This window comes from Sceloporus undulatus, chromosome 3 (assembly GCF_019175285.1).
Source record: "Sceloporus undulatus isolate JIND9_A2432 ecotype Alabama chromosome 3, SceUnd_v1.1, whole genome shotgun sequence".
In the NCBI taxonomy this organism is placed as follows: domain Eukaryota; kingdom Metazoa; phylum Chordata; class Lepidosauria; order Squamata; family Phrynosomatidae; genus Sceloporus; species Sceloporus undulatus.
In genome coordinates this window covers 203,174,258-203,189,365 of record NC_056524.1, presented here as the reverse complement: position 1 = coordinate 203,189,365, position 15,108 = coordinate 203,174,258, and the positions used below count along the sequence as shown (strand labels likewise).

The 15,108-nt window shown below is 40.5% G+C and overlaps 1 protein-coding gene across 7 annotated transcripts in view; it reads right to left on the bottom strand.

Annotated features, from left to right (window-relative positions):
* Positions 1 to 14,803, bottom strand: part of GPAM (glycerol-3-phosphate acyltransferase, mitochondrial) — a 53,135-nt gene extending 38,332 nt beyond the window's left edge. For 2 of the 7 annotated variants that reach the window (XM_042458035.1, XM_042458042.1), the window contains exons 1-6: positions 14,647 to 14,803; positions 11,968 to 12,150; positions 10,570 to 10,700; positions 7,764 to 7,886; positions 7,429 to 7,502; positions 1,114 to 1,227 (exon numbers count right to left, since the gene is read on the bottom strand). In XM_042458035.1, the coding sequence (XP_042313969.1) occupies positions 1,114 to 1,227; positions 7,429 to 7,502; positions 7,764 to 7,886; positions 10,570 to 10,671 (413 nt within the window). In that variant the 5' untranslated portion in view covers positions 10,672 to 10,700; positions 11,968 to 12,150; positions 14,647 to 14,803. The other 5 variants (XM_042458037.1, XM_042458039.1, XM_042458040.1 and 2 more) reach the window with 5 other exon arrangements.
* Positions 14,804 to 15,108: the final 305 nt, after the last annotated feature.

Sequence of the window (15,108 nt, the reverse complement as noted above, 5' to 3'; positions counted from 1 at the left end):
CTCAATAAACCTTTCAGCTATAAAAAGCAAAATGATTTGCAGACAAAATACATGGATATTTTTCAATTATAGTTATGTCTCCATTTTTCACAGTAAAAAGCATATACAGGTTGAATCTCCCTCATCCAGAATTCTGAATCCAAAATATTTTAAAATCCAAAACTGTCCATGAGTGGCTAACACAGTGAAACCTGTGCTGTCTGATTGTTTGGTGTATTCAAACTTTGTTTCATACACAAAATTATTTAAAATATTTTGTATAAAATTACCTTAAGGATATATGTATAAGGTATATACATAGATTAATTTCATATTTAGGCTTGGGTTTATCTCCAAGATATCTCATTATATATATGTAAATATTCCAAAATTCAGAAAACTTCAAAACTAAAACATTTCTTGTCCCAAGTATTTTGGATAAGCGAGACTCAACCTGTATACCAGGAGTAGGCAACCTACAGCCCGCGGGCCGGATGCGGCCCGGCAAGGCCTTGGGACTGGCCCCAGCCCGGTCCTGCCGTCAATTGCCGCCGGAGCCTTTGGCCTCTCGCGTGAGAGCATGGGGCCTTTGGCCTATCAGGAGGAGGCGGGCAAGGGGGGGCAAGCGGCGGGCAAGGGGGACAATTGTCTATAGAAGCCTCAGAAACATGCATTTATATTAACATTTTTTAAACATCAGCAAATTTTTTTAAAAAAGTGTCCTCCATTTGAAAATTTTGTCCTGGTTTATTTATTTAATTTTTTAAACAATTATTTAATTATTTATTTTTTGGCTTCGGCCCCCCCAGTTGTCTGAGGGACAGCAACCCGGCCCCCGGCTCAAAAAGTTTGCCTACCCCTGCTGTACACAGTCATACATAAAGCAGAAAACAAATATATTGCCTTAAGGTCTTAATATTTCAGCAGCCTTCAGAACATGAGGAATAATAGCTAGTCATGTTAGAAGGATGAGATACAACTCTGTCATTATCTCACACCAACAAACAGAAGCATAAATAGATGCTTCCATGTCCTAGTTTTGAGGATGGGGAAAAGAATTCAAGACATCCTAGCCTGGACATAAATAGTAAGAATTTTGGTTTTGCTAACTTAAAATGATTTTTAATCACATACCTGCTACTGTTCAGAACGTTTTCAGTCACATTATTTGCAAACATACCCTTATGAACATCTCGTTCTCGCACGAAAAGGATGTAACAAAGTCTCCTGGCAAGCCAACCCCTGTGCCTGGAATATTACAGAATAATTCAACAAAAGCCAAATTAGAACATTATCATCCAAAAGATCATTTTACAAATCATTTTTTTTTAGATCCACAATTGTGAGAGTTCATTGTATAAGGCTAAATTGTACACTGATGAAGCTAAAAAGTAGAGAACGCTTTTTAAAGGCTAGGTTGATACGATAATAATAATAATATAATAAATTTTTATTTATATACCGCCCTGTGGCGAACCAATCCGGGCGGTTTACAACATTAAAATAACATACAGCATAAAAACAATATATTTCCCTCCCCCCTTAAAAAGTTATTAAACAACGTATCTAATTTAAAACCACAATAACTAGTTAAAATAACAATAAAGTAAACAAAATAATACCAACCAACAAACCACTGCAACTTCAGTTCTAAAGAAAAGAAAAAAGGGCTTTGGAGACATTACTGAGGAGGGGGGAAATCCTGAGATCCTGAGGCCGGGATATTTCAGTCTGGGAAGGCCTGCCTGAAGAGATCCATCTTGACAGCCTTTTTGAAGCTGTCCAAAGATGTTAATTGACGGATCTCGTCCGGCAGGTCATTCCACAGCCTGGGGGCGACATCAGAAAAAGCCCTCTGGGAGGTCGCTGCAAGCCTTGATTTTTGAGGCGGCAACAAGTTCCTCTCAGAGGACTGGAGAGCGCGGGGAGGATTGTATGAGAAGAGGCGGTCTCTGAGATAGCTTGGACCCAAGCCATTTAGGGCTTTAAAGGTAATAGCCAACACCTTGTACTGGGCCCGGAAACCAATAGGCAGCCAGTGGAGGGACCTCAAAACCGGAGTGATATGGTCCCTTCTAGATGTTCCTGACACAAGCCTGGCTGCCATGTTGCGAACCAGCTGTAGTTTCCGAACCAGGCACACGGGTAGCCCCATGTAGAGCGCATTACAGAAGTCAAGGCGTGAGGTTACCAGCGCGTGCACAACAGTCTCAAGATCCCTTACTTCCAGAAAAGGGCGCAGCTGGCATATCAGCCGAAGCTGATAACAAGCGCTCCTGACGGTCGCATTCACCTGATTTGTCATCAGGAGCGACAAGTCAAGGAGCACCCCCAGACTGCGAACACAGTCACTAGAGGAGAGTGTGACCCCGTCCAGGACTGGAGGTTGCAACCCAATTCTTGGTTTCGGGGCCGCTCCGTCTTGTTTGGATTCAGCTTCTGTGTAGACATTATAGAAGATGATAAAGAAAGCTATCTTCCTTTCCTTTTGCATAGTAAGCACAAGCTTTTGTTTATCAAACTGATAAATTATCTCACGTCTCCTTCAATATCTCAAGAAGATTCTAACTTTGATGTGCTGGTAAGTTAAAAGAAAAATATTTAATTGGCTAATAATTTTTGAATTTTGACTGAAACATGAATTAGCTATCTAAACATCCCTAGGAGGTACATTGTTTATTTAACATCCTTGTATCTCACTTACAGTATTTTTAAAGATCTGCCCATTTTCAAAATAATCTTCACAAAAAAGTAAATCTAATATAATTTGAGATAGCAGATATGAGTTATATTCCTCAAAATTATCAGAATCTTTTAAAATAATAAATCTGACAGGACAAATACCTGTAAAAAAATAGTCATCAAAACCCCCAAAAGAGAGTTCAACAGAACTAATTAGGGTCTATGTCTAGCTACAAGTATAGGCTGTCCAAAGAGAACGTCAGTTTCTGAGATAGAGGGGCAAAGCAGACGGTGCAAAAGGTCCATGCCAGGACCATGTTGTCACCATTCATCCCAAGAATGTGGCAGCCGCACACACCCAGCCTCAATCTGGGCTGCCGCCACAGTCCTAAACTAGGCACCAAAAAGGAGGGTATTTTACCCCTCCTTTTCGAGCCAGTTCTCTGGGAAAAAGCGAGGGCAGCGTCTGACCACGTTTGGGGTATGTGTCATCTAAATGCCACACGCCAACACAGCCTGAGGGCAGCCCTTTGGGGCTATCTGTTTGCGGCCTCTGTTGAAATCATTAGTGCTAGTAACAACACTGCCAGAAAAGTCTCACTTAGCACTAGTGCGCCAGCACTAAACTTAGCATCTAAACAGATGTATCATGATGGTTGCACTAGTTCGCATCTGTCTCGAACACATAAGCATTAAAACAATTTTTAGGTATAAATGCAACATCTCATATCTGAAAGCCAGAAAAACGCTGTAGAAGCCTCTTGATTCTTGGAACCATTTCCCACAGATCCCCTTACTTTGCCCTTACTTGCTGAGCTTCATGTCCCAAAGTTTACCATCTCTTTATTAAACATGACCAAGCTAACCTAGCACAAATGAATAAAAATATTCAACTATGATACCATCACAGTTCAATAATGTATTGATCATGGAGAAATAAAGCTGGGCCTTTCCAGGTATACTGAGAGCACCTAACTCTAGATCTCCTGATGATAATCATACATACGAGGAAAATTAGGTGAATTGTTGTTACTGTTATTATATGCCTTTAAGTCATATATCAACTTTTGGCAACCCTATGAATTTCATGGGGTTTTCTTAGGCAAGATTTAGTCATGGATTGTTTATTGGAGTTAATGTTTCCATTTAAAGAAACTTCTCATGTGGTCTTCCTTTCCCAACTTCATGCCCTATCCTCATTCTAGACGAACATTCTGCTGAATGGGACAAAGGGCCCATCCACCTGTGGCAGGCTTTTTGCAAACTCAACTGTGACCTGCCATTTTCTGAAAATCTGCTCCAGATAACTGAGGGTCTTTCGAGAACAGTATGGAGGCTTGAGTTAAAGGCTGCTGGGGTTGGGAATAGAATTCAGCAATTATTTTCTACCCACCAGCAGGAGTAATCTGAGCAATTATTTACTCATGAAGTGCTATCATCTGCAGAAAATTCACAACCTAGGACATTTATTGTCTTATCTTGATAAAGTTACACTGTAAAATCATACTCATGGCACTCTTAGAATGACTGCTTAATACTGCTTAAAATCTTGCAAAATGAAAAACATGTAACACCACATTTTTAAAAAACAAAAAATCTTTAAGAGCTAGCAAAATGCATTGCTGCAAAAATAGCACTCGTTGGTTCTTGTCTTAGATCTCAGATCCAGCACTGAACTCACACTCTGTTCTTTTTCAGGCATGAGCTCACATTTATAATGAATTCAAAAATCCAAGAAAGGCTGGTTTTAAATAAGTAACCTTGTAGAAGCCATATAAAGAAGGTAATTACACATTTTGTTGTTGGTGCTGTTTTTAAATACAATGCTGGAACATTTAAAGCAACTTGATATTCAGAATTCGTTGCAACTTGGTAGAGTAAGTATATATATTTTAAATGTCAATGAAATAGTCCATCATCTACTGTCCTCTTAGCCAGGTTTTAACTAGTTTTCTGTCTATTGCTATTACTACAAATATAGTCTGCGAACATATGTCAAAACACCAAGGAAAGTTTTTTTCTTGAAGAAATACAATGGGGCAAAGTAGATGGGCCAAATGGAGCAGCCAGAGGCTGCTCCGGCCTCAGTCACTCTGGAACTACAGTGACCAGATGGCCCACTCCTAAAGTGGGCTGCTACCACGGTCCCGAATGGGCCGTTGGCAGGAGTGGCTTTTTGCTGCTCCTCTTTCCGGCAGCTTCGGGCCACCTTAGCTAGTCTCATAGTGACTTCCAGCAACTTCAAGTGTCATCTAAACGCCACGCCCCCAAAGCGGCCGGAAACTGTCTTATTTGGCCAGTCTGTTTCGGGTCCATGAATGTATTTTCATCCATATTTAGGACCTAAGGAATGGAATTGCCATTTGCAGAAAGGAGAACTTTCTTCTTCACAAGCACAACTTAACCCCCTGGGGAATGTTCTTCAATTATCTCATGCTAACTGTTTCATTTCTAATTACTTGTAAAGCATTTCTGGCATGGTGTCCCATCTTTTACACTTACTCTTTACAGGTGGAACAAAAATAGCATACATTTTATGGGATTATGCCAACGATTGACATGCTTTTATAGCTAAATAGCAGTAAGTACCACACATACACGTATAAGGCTGTAATGTTCATTTAAATTATTTACATTACAGTCCTCCATCTATTCTCACGGACTTGGGATCAGCATCCCTTGACTATCCACAGCAGGTGAATGGAGGGGCTTAAAATGGAAGGTGCATCCGCAGTGCATGCCTGCACCCTTCCATGGGGGTGTGCCTCCATTCAAGCCAATAGTCCTTGAATATGTTCGATTTTCTGTTTTTGCGGGGAGTGGGTCTGGAACAGATCCCCTGCAATAACAGAGGGAGGACTGTATTGTTCTATTCATTATTTATTTTAATTTATGAAATAATATGATTGTATTTAATATAGTATCTTATTAAATATATTATATCAAATATGAATAACAATACTTACATTTATTAATAAAATAATTTTTACATAAAATAACATAAAATATAGCAACAAATAATAAACATAGCAATACATCCCTTGTTGGACAGAACCTGACCAGGTGCTAGCATCAACCAGTACTGTATTATCTATACGTGCTGCATTGTCTATAACTGTTGTATTTTTTTCAATGGGCATCCTTTCAATTGCTTTCAATTCTATTGAGAATTTTATTATAATTTAACTTTGTTTGATATGTACTTTTAGATTACCGTCATCCCTCCATATTTGCAGCTTTGATATTTGTGGATCTGATTATTCACGGATTTTATTAATATGTTCTCTCTAGGACTGTCTAGGTCCTCCAGTGAAACTCTTTGGTCAACTTTAACTAAAGGTTGCACTGAAAAACCATTTGTAGCTACTCCAGTGCCATTCTATGGTCAGTGTATGTTGGACATTGACCACAGAGTTGCACTGGAGGACCTAGAGATTCCTAGAGAGGTGTCCTCTCAGGGAAAAACAGTGTTTTTGTTATTTGCGGTTTTTCCATATTCACGGGGGTCTTGTTCCCCTAACCCTAGCGAATATGGAGGGACAACTGTTCTCTGTTTTGACTTTTATAACCAGCCTTTAATCCCTGGGCTGGGAAAAAGGTGAGATGAGGAGGAGGAGGACAATGATGATTAAATGATTAGGTCAAAGTCAGAAGACATTTAAATAAAGGAAGATAGAAAATGAATTTGAGGGTGGAACCAGTTATTGTTTACTAATTGGAACTAGCATTCTAGATATAAACAAACAGGATGAAATAACAGTCTGACATGGCTTGATTCCTCTCTCAGGTACACAAAAGCCTTTACAGTGCGCCCACGCCATACGCGGGCGCACCATACGCGGACTTGAGCGTATGCGCTCAAGCCATGGCACGCGCGCGCGCGGGGCGAAAGGGGCGGGGCGTCCCATTCAATTGAATGGGCACGCGCGCCCGTTGCGCCCCATGTGTGCCTGCGCCGCCGCGCACGAGCCCCAGTTTCCAATGGGGCTCGAGCATAGGCGGTATTCGCCTTACGCTGCGGGATCCGGAACGGATCCCCGCGTAAGGCAAGGACGCACTGTATTTCCATTTTGAATTAAGAGTTTGAAACGGGGCATTTTACCCCTCCAGATACTTTTGGATTTCAGCTCGCTCAATTTCTCACCTCTGGTTAGAGTGGAAGGAAATGAAACCCCAACATCTTGGAGCTGACTCCTTATTAAAACAGTGCTCAGTTTTGATTACCATTGTTAAAGTTCATCTGTGAGGTACTAAATAAATAAGAAAGGAGTGATGAAGGGCTGAGCTGTGATCTTTGTTTTTCTCTGAACTGAATATTGATGCTAGCTTTGTTTGTTTATTCAAACAGAATAAACATTTTAAATAGGACCACTCCATATAACTTATCTATTTTATGTTTTAATTGTACTTGTTTTATATGATTTCCTGACTTCCATTTTGGTAAAATGGACTAAAAAAAGATTTATTAAATATCAAATAAATAACAACACTAGGGGCAAGAGAGTAATCCCAAGCCCACGTTTCCAGTTCAATAGCAGTGTTTTCCCCTCTCCCATGAGCCTTTCTAACTGGAAAAGATTGGAACTTCGAAGGGAGGCCACCTACAGCTCCCATAGGTTCAGGTTAGGGTTGCCAGCTGAGGCTTCTTTCGGAAAGGCCACAAGATTAAGATGGTTTAGTTTCCAGTGTTCTTTTCACACTGTTGAGGGCAACACACAGCACTACATACAAACCACAGTAATAACTGTATCCCAACAAATGATTTACCGTGTGTGTGTTTCGTTAATATAGATGACATTACGAAGGCCCAAAGAAGGGATATTAGGATTAAACAGTTTGTCCTAAAAGGAAAAAGAAAAATATGTGAGAAAACAGTATTTCTTCCATTTCCAATCATATACATTCAAGAGAACTGAAAAGGAAGTTATGAACTACAATGCCTTTAATATGTGGGTGTGAAGAACTAAGTAATAACAAAAAGCATGAACTGAAAATTAAACTGTTCGAATAGACATTACAAGAAGAGTGTACAGTTACCTTAACTGTAAATAATACAACATGGCAATTATGTTTCAGTTTGTTACTAACATAATACAATTTACCCAGCTTTGTGGAGTGCATGCATAGCAACAGCGTCCCACAAATGGCCTATTTCTGCCCAGTAAAGTCTCTTTCCATTTTAAAGTTGCTGATCGGAAGACGGTAGGTCTAGAATTGCATTCTCCCTAAAAAAAAACAATAAAAATAAAGATAGCACATACCAATTAAAAGCCTTAACCTCCTTCTTGTATATTGTATTCTCTATAAATGAAACAAGACACATTGAAACCCAATGACTGCAAACAAAATTAATGTGCATGATGACCACTCCTATTGAAACGAACTGCACATAGGCGTCACTCTTATAAAGTAAATGCCCTGAACTTGACAGGACTCACTTCCAAATAGGCATGCCTAGAACTGCACTGTTATTCTCCAAAGGCCATGTTAATCTCCAAAGTTCCTTAATTAATTACCTAATTAAGTGTGGTACAACATCACATCTGTTTGAAAACACACCAAGGTTCAAATGGCACATTGATAAACTTCTCAAACTCCAAATCACTTACAGGAAGTACAGTGGGTCCTTGTTATCCACTGGGGTTTTGGTCCAGGATCCCCCGTGGATAACAAAATCTGTGGATGCTCATCCCATTAAATATAATGGCATAGCAAAATGGTGTCCCTTATATAAAATGGAAAATCATGATTTGCTATTTGGAATTTATACTTTTTTAAAATATTTTCAGGCCGTGGATGCTTAAATCCATGGATGAAAACATCTGTGGATAAAGAGGGCTGACTGTATATATGATGTCAAGATACTAAATGTCCTAGCATTTTCCTTTTTTTATTATTCATATTTTTTGAAATTTTACAAAACATTTTGTAAAATTTTGTTTTGTTTTGCATTTTCCAGGTTTAGAGGAACACTTGAAATTATTGAAATACAGTATCCTCATGTTGAGATGTAAACTCCAATGAGTTCAGTGAAGCCTGCTTCTGAATAAACATGCTTATGGTTGCAAAATATAAATCTTAAGACACAATAGAGAACTGTAATAACGGCTATTTTATTAGCCAATTCCATACTTAAGCAATGCAACAATGTAAACATTTTACATTCTAATCATTTCTGCATAAATATTATTCAGCTTTCAAAAATAAAATATTATTTAAATCAAGCTACTGGGGTTTTGTATTAATAACTGTCAAAAAAACTTACTGAATTGAGAAAGGTAATTATTTTCTTAGATTTGAGAAAATGTAAAATGAAGGGAATATGCCATCTAACGTCAGGAAAACCAATCAGGAATTACACAGTCCTATATACACTTCAAATTTATGTACATTGGTTGAAAGTCCCACAGAAATTTCATGAGGTTTACTTATATGTAAGCATGCAAAAAAACAGCCGCATAAGGCAAAAATGCCAAATATTATTGGCGCACACCAGCCTCAGATTGAAACTCTGTATCAATACACACAGTAAAATCTCAGAATTACAAAAAGTTGACAGCAACAACAAAAAACATATAAAAGGTCACATACAATGGACCATACAGGTTAAAATTAGGGGCTCAACAGACGGCCCCAAAGGAGCGGCTTCCCACCGCCCCTTTCAACGCCAGATCGGGGCCGTGGCAATCGCACACTGTGGCCCCAATCTGGTACTTTGCCAGCACTAAAAAGGATGGCAAAATGCCACTTCTTTTAGCACCGGCAAAAAGGTGACCTTGCCACTGCTGTGGCAGCGGCTTTTTGGCACTCCTTTGGCACAGCATGTCTAAATGCTGCACCAAGGGAGCACCGTGACGCCTCTCACTGCATAGGTGGGCGCATGGTGTAACGCCAGTGTTGGGGCATTGTCGGGCCATGCGGCGTGCAAACACCATAACCCCACTCTGCCCCAAGGCCAGCGTGAAGCACAGGTCTGTTTAGCCCCTTAGTAAGCTAAATTAGTTCCAGCAACACCAACATGTGATTAATATTCACTCCCCCCCCCTTTTTTTTTTAAAGTAACTGAAATGGAGCCTTATTATGTTCCTATGGATAATACTAGATTTCCACCATTGGTAATTTTGCAACACTGAAGTCACTTCCAAGTCTTATTTCTTTCCTTCCACTAATATTTCCGCTGGAAATATTTATGATGATCCATCTATTCTGTTAGTTCTAAAAGATGTTTCCACCCAACTGATTCTGTGTCATCTGTCTTCATCCGTCCCCATATTCACAAACAACCAAACATGGTTGCCAAAGTAATCCTCTTTTCTCCTATCTCCAACCAGATCTCCAAATCTTTGCAAATTATAGGTTGGAGCCTTCTTCTTACCTTGAATACTGCATAATCCAATTTTTCCTACCCTGCTATCCTCATTGCCACCTCTACTTCATGATTATCTTTATGTTCCACCCAGGCACATCTACTCATTATTCCATATGCCTGCTTCCAACTTCTTCTGTTTTTGATTTCTCCCTGCATTTCCGGATAGTTCAAGAAACATTTTTACCTCCCATAAATATTTTACAAGCACCTTCCTATAAAATGGAAGCTTTCGTTGTGGTACCACACCATCTCTTTATGCATTAACTTGTTTGTAAACACTTGAATTTAGTCCTGGCTTAAGTATTGTGAGTAGAGAACCTTTCACATTTCAAGAACGTCAATCAGCATAATCTTAGAGAAACTCTATTCCTGGGCAACACTTTCATGAATACATTATATTCTACTCCTGATACATTATATTTTACTCGTGATTTCCCCCCTGTAAATTAGCAGAGGTATGGGTTTTGATCTTCTTCACACTTCTGACTTCCTAGAACTTATTACTTAAGGAAATGAACATTTCAACCTATTTTACTTACCCATTCTTCACTGGAGTGTTTGCATCTTGAGACAGTGCACTCTGATGAAGATGTCGAATAAGAAACATCTATTGCTCCAAGTGACAAAGCAGTGTCATCCATGACATACAATTTAAGTTCAATACCATGAGCTAGAAAAAAAAATTGAAGTCTGTGTTAAGGAACAATTCTACTACTACTCAAAATGGGAGTATTTCTAGAAGTACATATAGCAAGTAGTCAGAATATGCAACACAGTGAACTGTATTTACTGAATATTATTTGTATGCACCTATTGGTTCACTTTAGCGGCCTTTTTGAACTAGCAACCTTATGCATGCTCACTAAGAGTTACTTCCAAATAAATATACTGATGATCATACATATTAATTTGTTCTCTTTAATTATTCTGTGCTTTATGAAGAGCAGGATATAATATTAACAACAGTAACTACAACCAACAAAAACAAACATCTATACTCTTTCCAAGATACCTCTTCTCCCATGTTCTTCATATGATCAGTCAACATACTTATTACCAGTGTGTAAGGGACCAAATTTAGATTTAACTAGAAAATGCTATTGTGTTCTGTACACATATATTAAGACTGTGAAAGTTGTAGCACAAGAGATAATAATGATGGACTCCAGCTCCCATCAGCTCCATCTGCTATGCCCAAAGGTCAGACATGTTACTCCCAGCTTTTCTAGCCCTAGTGGTTAAACAGATGCTGAAATGTTGAAAGATTCTGGAAGAAAAAACAAAATCTTAGACTGAGGCTTTCCAGAATCTTTGATGGCCTTCTGAATATTCTAGCAGGTGAAGAGAAAGAATCATAACTTGCCATGTTTGATGTGCTGTAACCAGGAAGAAGAAATGCTCCGGATGATAATATTTAAAAGTAAATATGCCATTTTATTTCACTAACAATGAAAACTCAATGTTATAATGAAGAATATTAAAACTGCTATGCCCATGAGAATTGTGAACAAGTGAACTATAATTTAAAGGAGTAGGGAATGCAACACTTCCTTCTGTATAACTATAATGTATAATTCAGTGGCTACATTGCATTATTACTGCAAATACACAACATGATTTTTGAAATTGCTTTACTCTTGAGAATGCCAACTGCATAAATAATAATCCCAACATTAACAAGAAATTAGGGCCAATATACATACATTTTATTTTTAAATATTTGATTACACAAAAGAGCATTCAAAAGAACTGCTAAAAGTGACCATAATGACCCCTGAAAAAAATCAAAATGTATATTATCCAGATCAAGATGCAAAATAAAGTTGAATCCCTTTGATAATTGTATACGTTCAAGCGTTGCCATTGTGACATTTGTATCACATGTATGGAATGTTCTATTATGTCTATTGTACTCCTCCATACTACCCTGAACATACATGATCTCGTTTGATCTTGGAAGGTAAGCAGGATCAGGCTTGGTTAGTACTTTGATGGGAGACCACCAGGAAATATTGCATGAAACCATGAAGAGCCACTGCTAGTTGAGAGTTGGTAATAATGGCATTGGTCAGGGATGATGGAATAACAGTCCAAGGACATCTGCAGGGCCACAAACGTTTCTGATACAGAAAGAGACAGGCGGATCAGATTCCTTTAAGCAACTTAAAAATTATATGAAATTAAAACACTTTATCTAATTTAAAGCAGCATGGTGTAAAAGTATACAGCAGACTCAAAAGCCCTGCTATAAATAAAAGTTCAACTGCCAGACATTCGTATCAGGTGTTGAGTGTCCCTGAACAGCAGCATGCTATCACCAAACGGATTTCGCTCAAGCTATGTAGTCACCAGGGGAACGGCACCAATATAAGCCAAGTTGGCTGGATGATGGCAAGCGATTTCACACAAGGTTAGTTAAGTACACCAGAGGCGTGCAACTGGAAGAGCAAAAGAAAAGGGAAGAAAGAAAAGCAGTTTACATTTAAAAGGAAGTTGGGTTCTTTTTGAGCATCAATTCTGAATCTTAATACAGGCATCTCAGCCTGCTTCTTCTACTCTGAATACTCTGTTTCCCTTCACTATAATGCTTCTCCCAAACACACACAAACATAGACAAACAACTGTAGCTGCTTGTAATCCATTGTCATCAAGATTTTCTTCTTTGCTACTGATGCTGGTAAAATCATATATTCCTAGCAGCTTCCTTTTGTATTTATGAACAAAAGATACATTTTGTTGTACAGTGCGCCCACGTCATACGCAGGCGCACTATACGCGGGTAGTGCATAGAGCTGCGTGGGAGCGCGCAGGGCGCAAGGGGCAGCGCGTCCCATTCTAATGAATGGGGCACATGCCTGTGGAGCGTGTGCACCACTGTGTTGCTGCATGCACGAGCCCCATTCAAGTGAATAGGGCTCGAGCATACGTGGTATTTGGCTTACGCGGGGGGGGGGTCCAGAATGGATCCCCTGCATAAGCCAAGAGCGCACTGTATAAGGCTCTTAACTGGTTCTGACATCTCTTCCTATCCCATTTAAAATGTTTTCACAACTACTTAAAAAAAAAAACTTCTAAAATGTTCACCTTTGCTATGCTTTATCTTTGTATTCACTGATGGTGAATCATTAATATACCCCACTTACACAGCAAGACACACATCACTTATTCTTCAACATTTTAGCAGTTAAAAACCGGGACTCATGTGGCCAAGCAACATCAGAATGTAGTCGAGATGGCAAAAGTTACTAATGAAGAAGAGCATACAAGCCAAGGAAAGCTGCAGCAGTTTGCTTTGGCAGCCAGGATTCCACCCGCTTCTCTTCTTTCCCCATGGCTGAGTTAACTGAGCACAAACTGGTTTTGCCCTCTGAATCCACCTCAAAATGTAGGACACTCAAGAAAAATGGAGGACCTGACCACACAAAAGCTCAGAGCACTCATATATAGCTGTGAACCCATGCTTCTGAGTCCTGCTCCAAAGGGAGGGCTTTTGGGAATTCCTCCTGGACCAGATGATGGAAATAGAGAACAAGTCCTGGAAAAGGAGGACATCTCATCATCCTGTCCTGCGGTGACTAAATGTCCTCACCACAATGGAGGACAAGGTACCTCAAAATGTAGGGCATTGAAGAAATAAATAAAAATAAAAGCTAAGAACAGTCATATATAAATATAAACGCATGCTTCTGAGTCATGCTGCAAAGGGAGGACATTTTGGGGATCCTTCCTGGACAAGAAAGTGAGGATGAAGGATGGGTCCTACACAAAGGAGGACTTCTGGCTAGATGTCCTCAACGCCAAGGAATACCTCAGGCACTTCAAAATGTAGGACACTGGAGGGAAAAATATGGAGGGGCCTCCTCCAATAAAAGCTAAGAACACTCCTATATAAGGATAAATGCATGCTTCAGAGTCATGCTCCAAAGGGAGGGCATTTTGGGACTCACTCATGGACAAGAAGTCCCAGGGTGACTAGAGGTCCTCACCGCAAAGGAGGACAAGGCACCTCAAAATGTAGGACACTGAAGGGAACAAATGGAGGGACATACATACATACGCTTCTCTGTCATGCTCCAAAGGGAGGGCATTTTGGGACTCACTCATGGACAAGAAGATGGGAATGGAGATGTCCTCACCACAAAGAAGGACAAGGCACCTCGAAATGTAGGACACTGAAGAGGGGGGAAAATGGAGGGACCTGACCAAATAAAAGCATGCATATATGTGTGTGTGTGTGTGTGTGTGTGTGTATGCTTCTTTGTCATTCTCCAAAGGGAGGGCATTGTGGGATCCCTCCTGGACAAGAAGGTGCGAATGGAGGACAAGCCCAGATGTCCTCCTCACTGCAAAGGAGGACAAGGCACCTCAAAATGTAGGGCACTGAAAGGGAAAAAAATGGAGGGACCTGATCAAATAAAAACATACATACACACATACATCTATATCTAGATAGATAGATAGATAGATAGATGCTTCTTTGCCATGCTCCAAAGGGAGGACACTCTGGGATCCCTCCTGGACAAGAAAGTGGGGATGGAGGACGGGTCCTGGGGGAAATGTGGACGTTCCTGGCCGCCCCAAAACCAGCCCCAGGGCGGGGAGCCTCCTTTCCTTACCTTCCTTCCTGCCTTCCCTCCCTGCAGATCCCCCGGTCCTCCTTGCGACCTTGCCACTGCCAGCCAGCCAGCCTTGCAGTCGAGAAGGAGGAGGAGGAGGCAGGGAAGAAGGGAAGGCAAAGGAAGGCGGGCTCCAGGCCCTGATTTCAGTCCTCCTCCTCCTCCTCCTCCCTCCAAGGCCTGACGCGACTTCCTGAGCGCCGTCGTCGCCATGGAGCAGAGGCCATGCCTCCTCCTGGCTCCCTTCCTTGCTTCCTTCTCTACCTCCCCCCCCCCCCCCGTTTCTCTGGGACAAGGCCCTCCATTTCATGGCGAGGACACTGCTGCCTGGCCACCCTGAGGACAAGGCCCCACTCCCTCGCCTGCCTCCAGCCACCTCTCTCTCTTTCTCCAGAGGGATTTCCAAAACGCCCTCCATTTTGAGCTTGGTTCAAAACAACACACTCTGCAGGAATAATAATA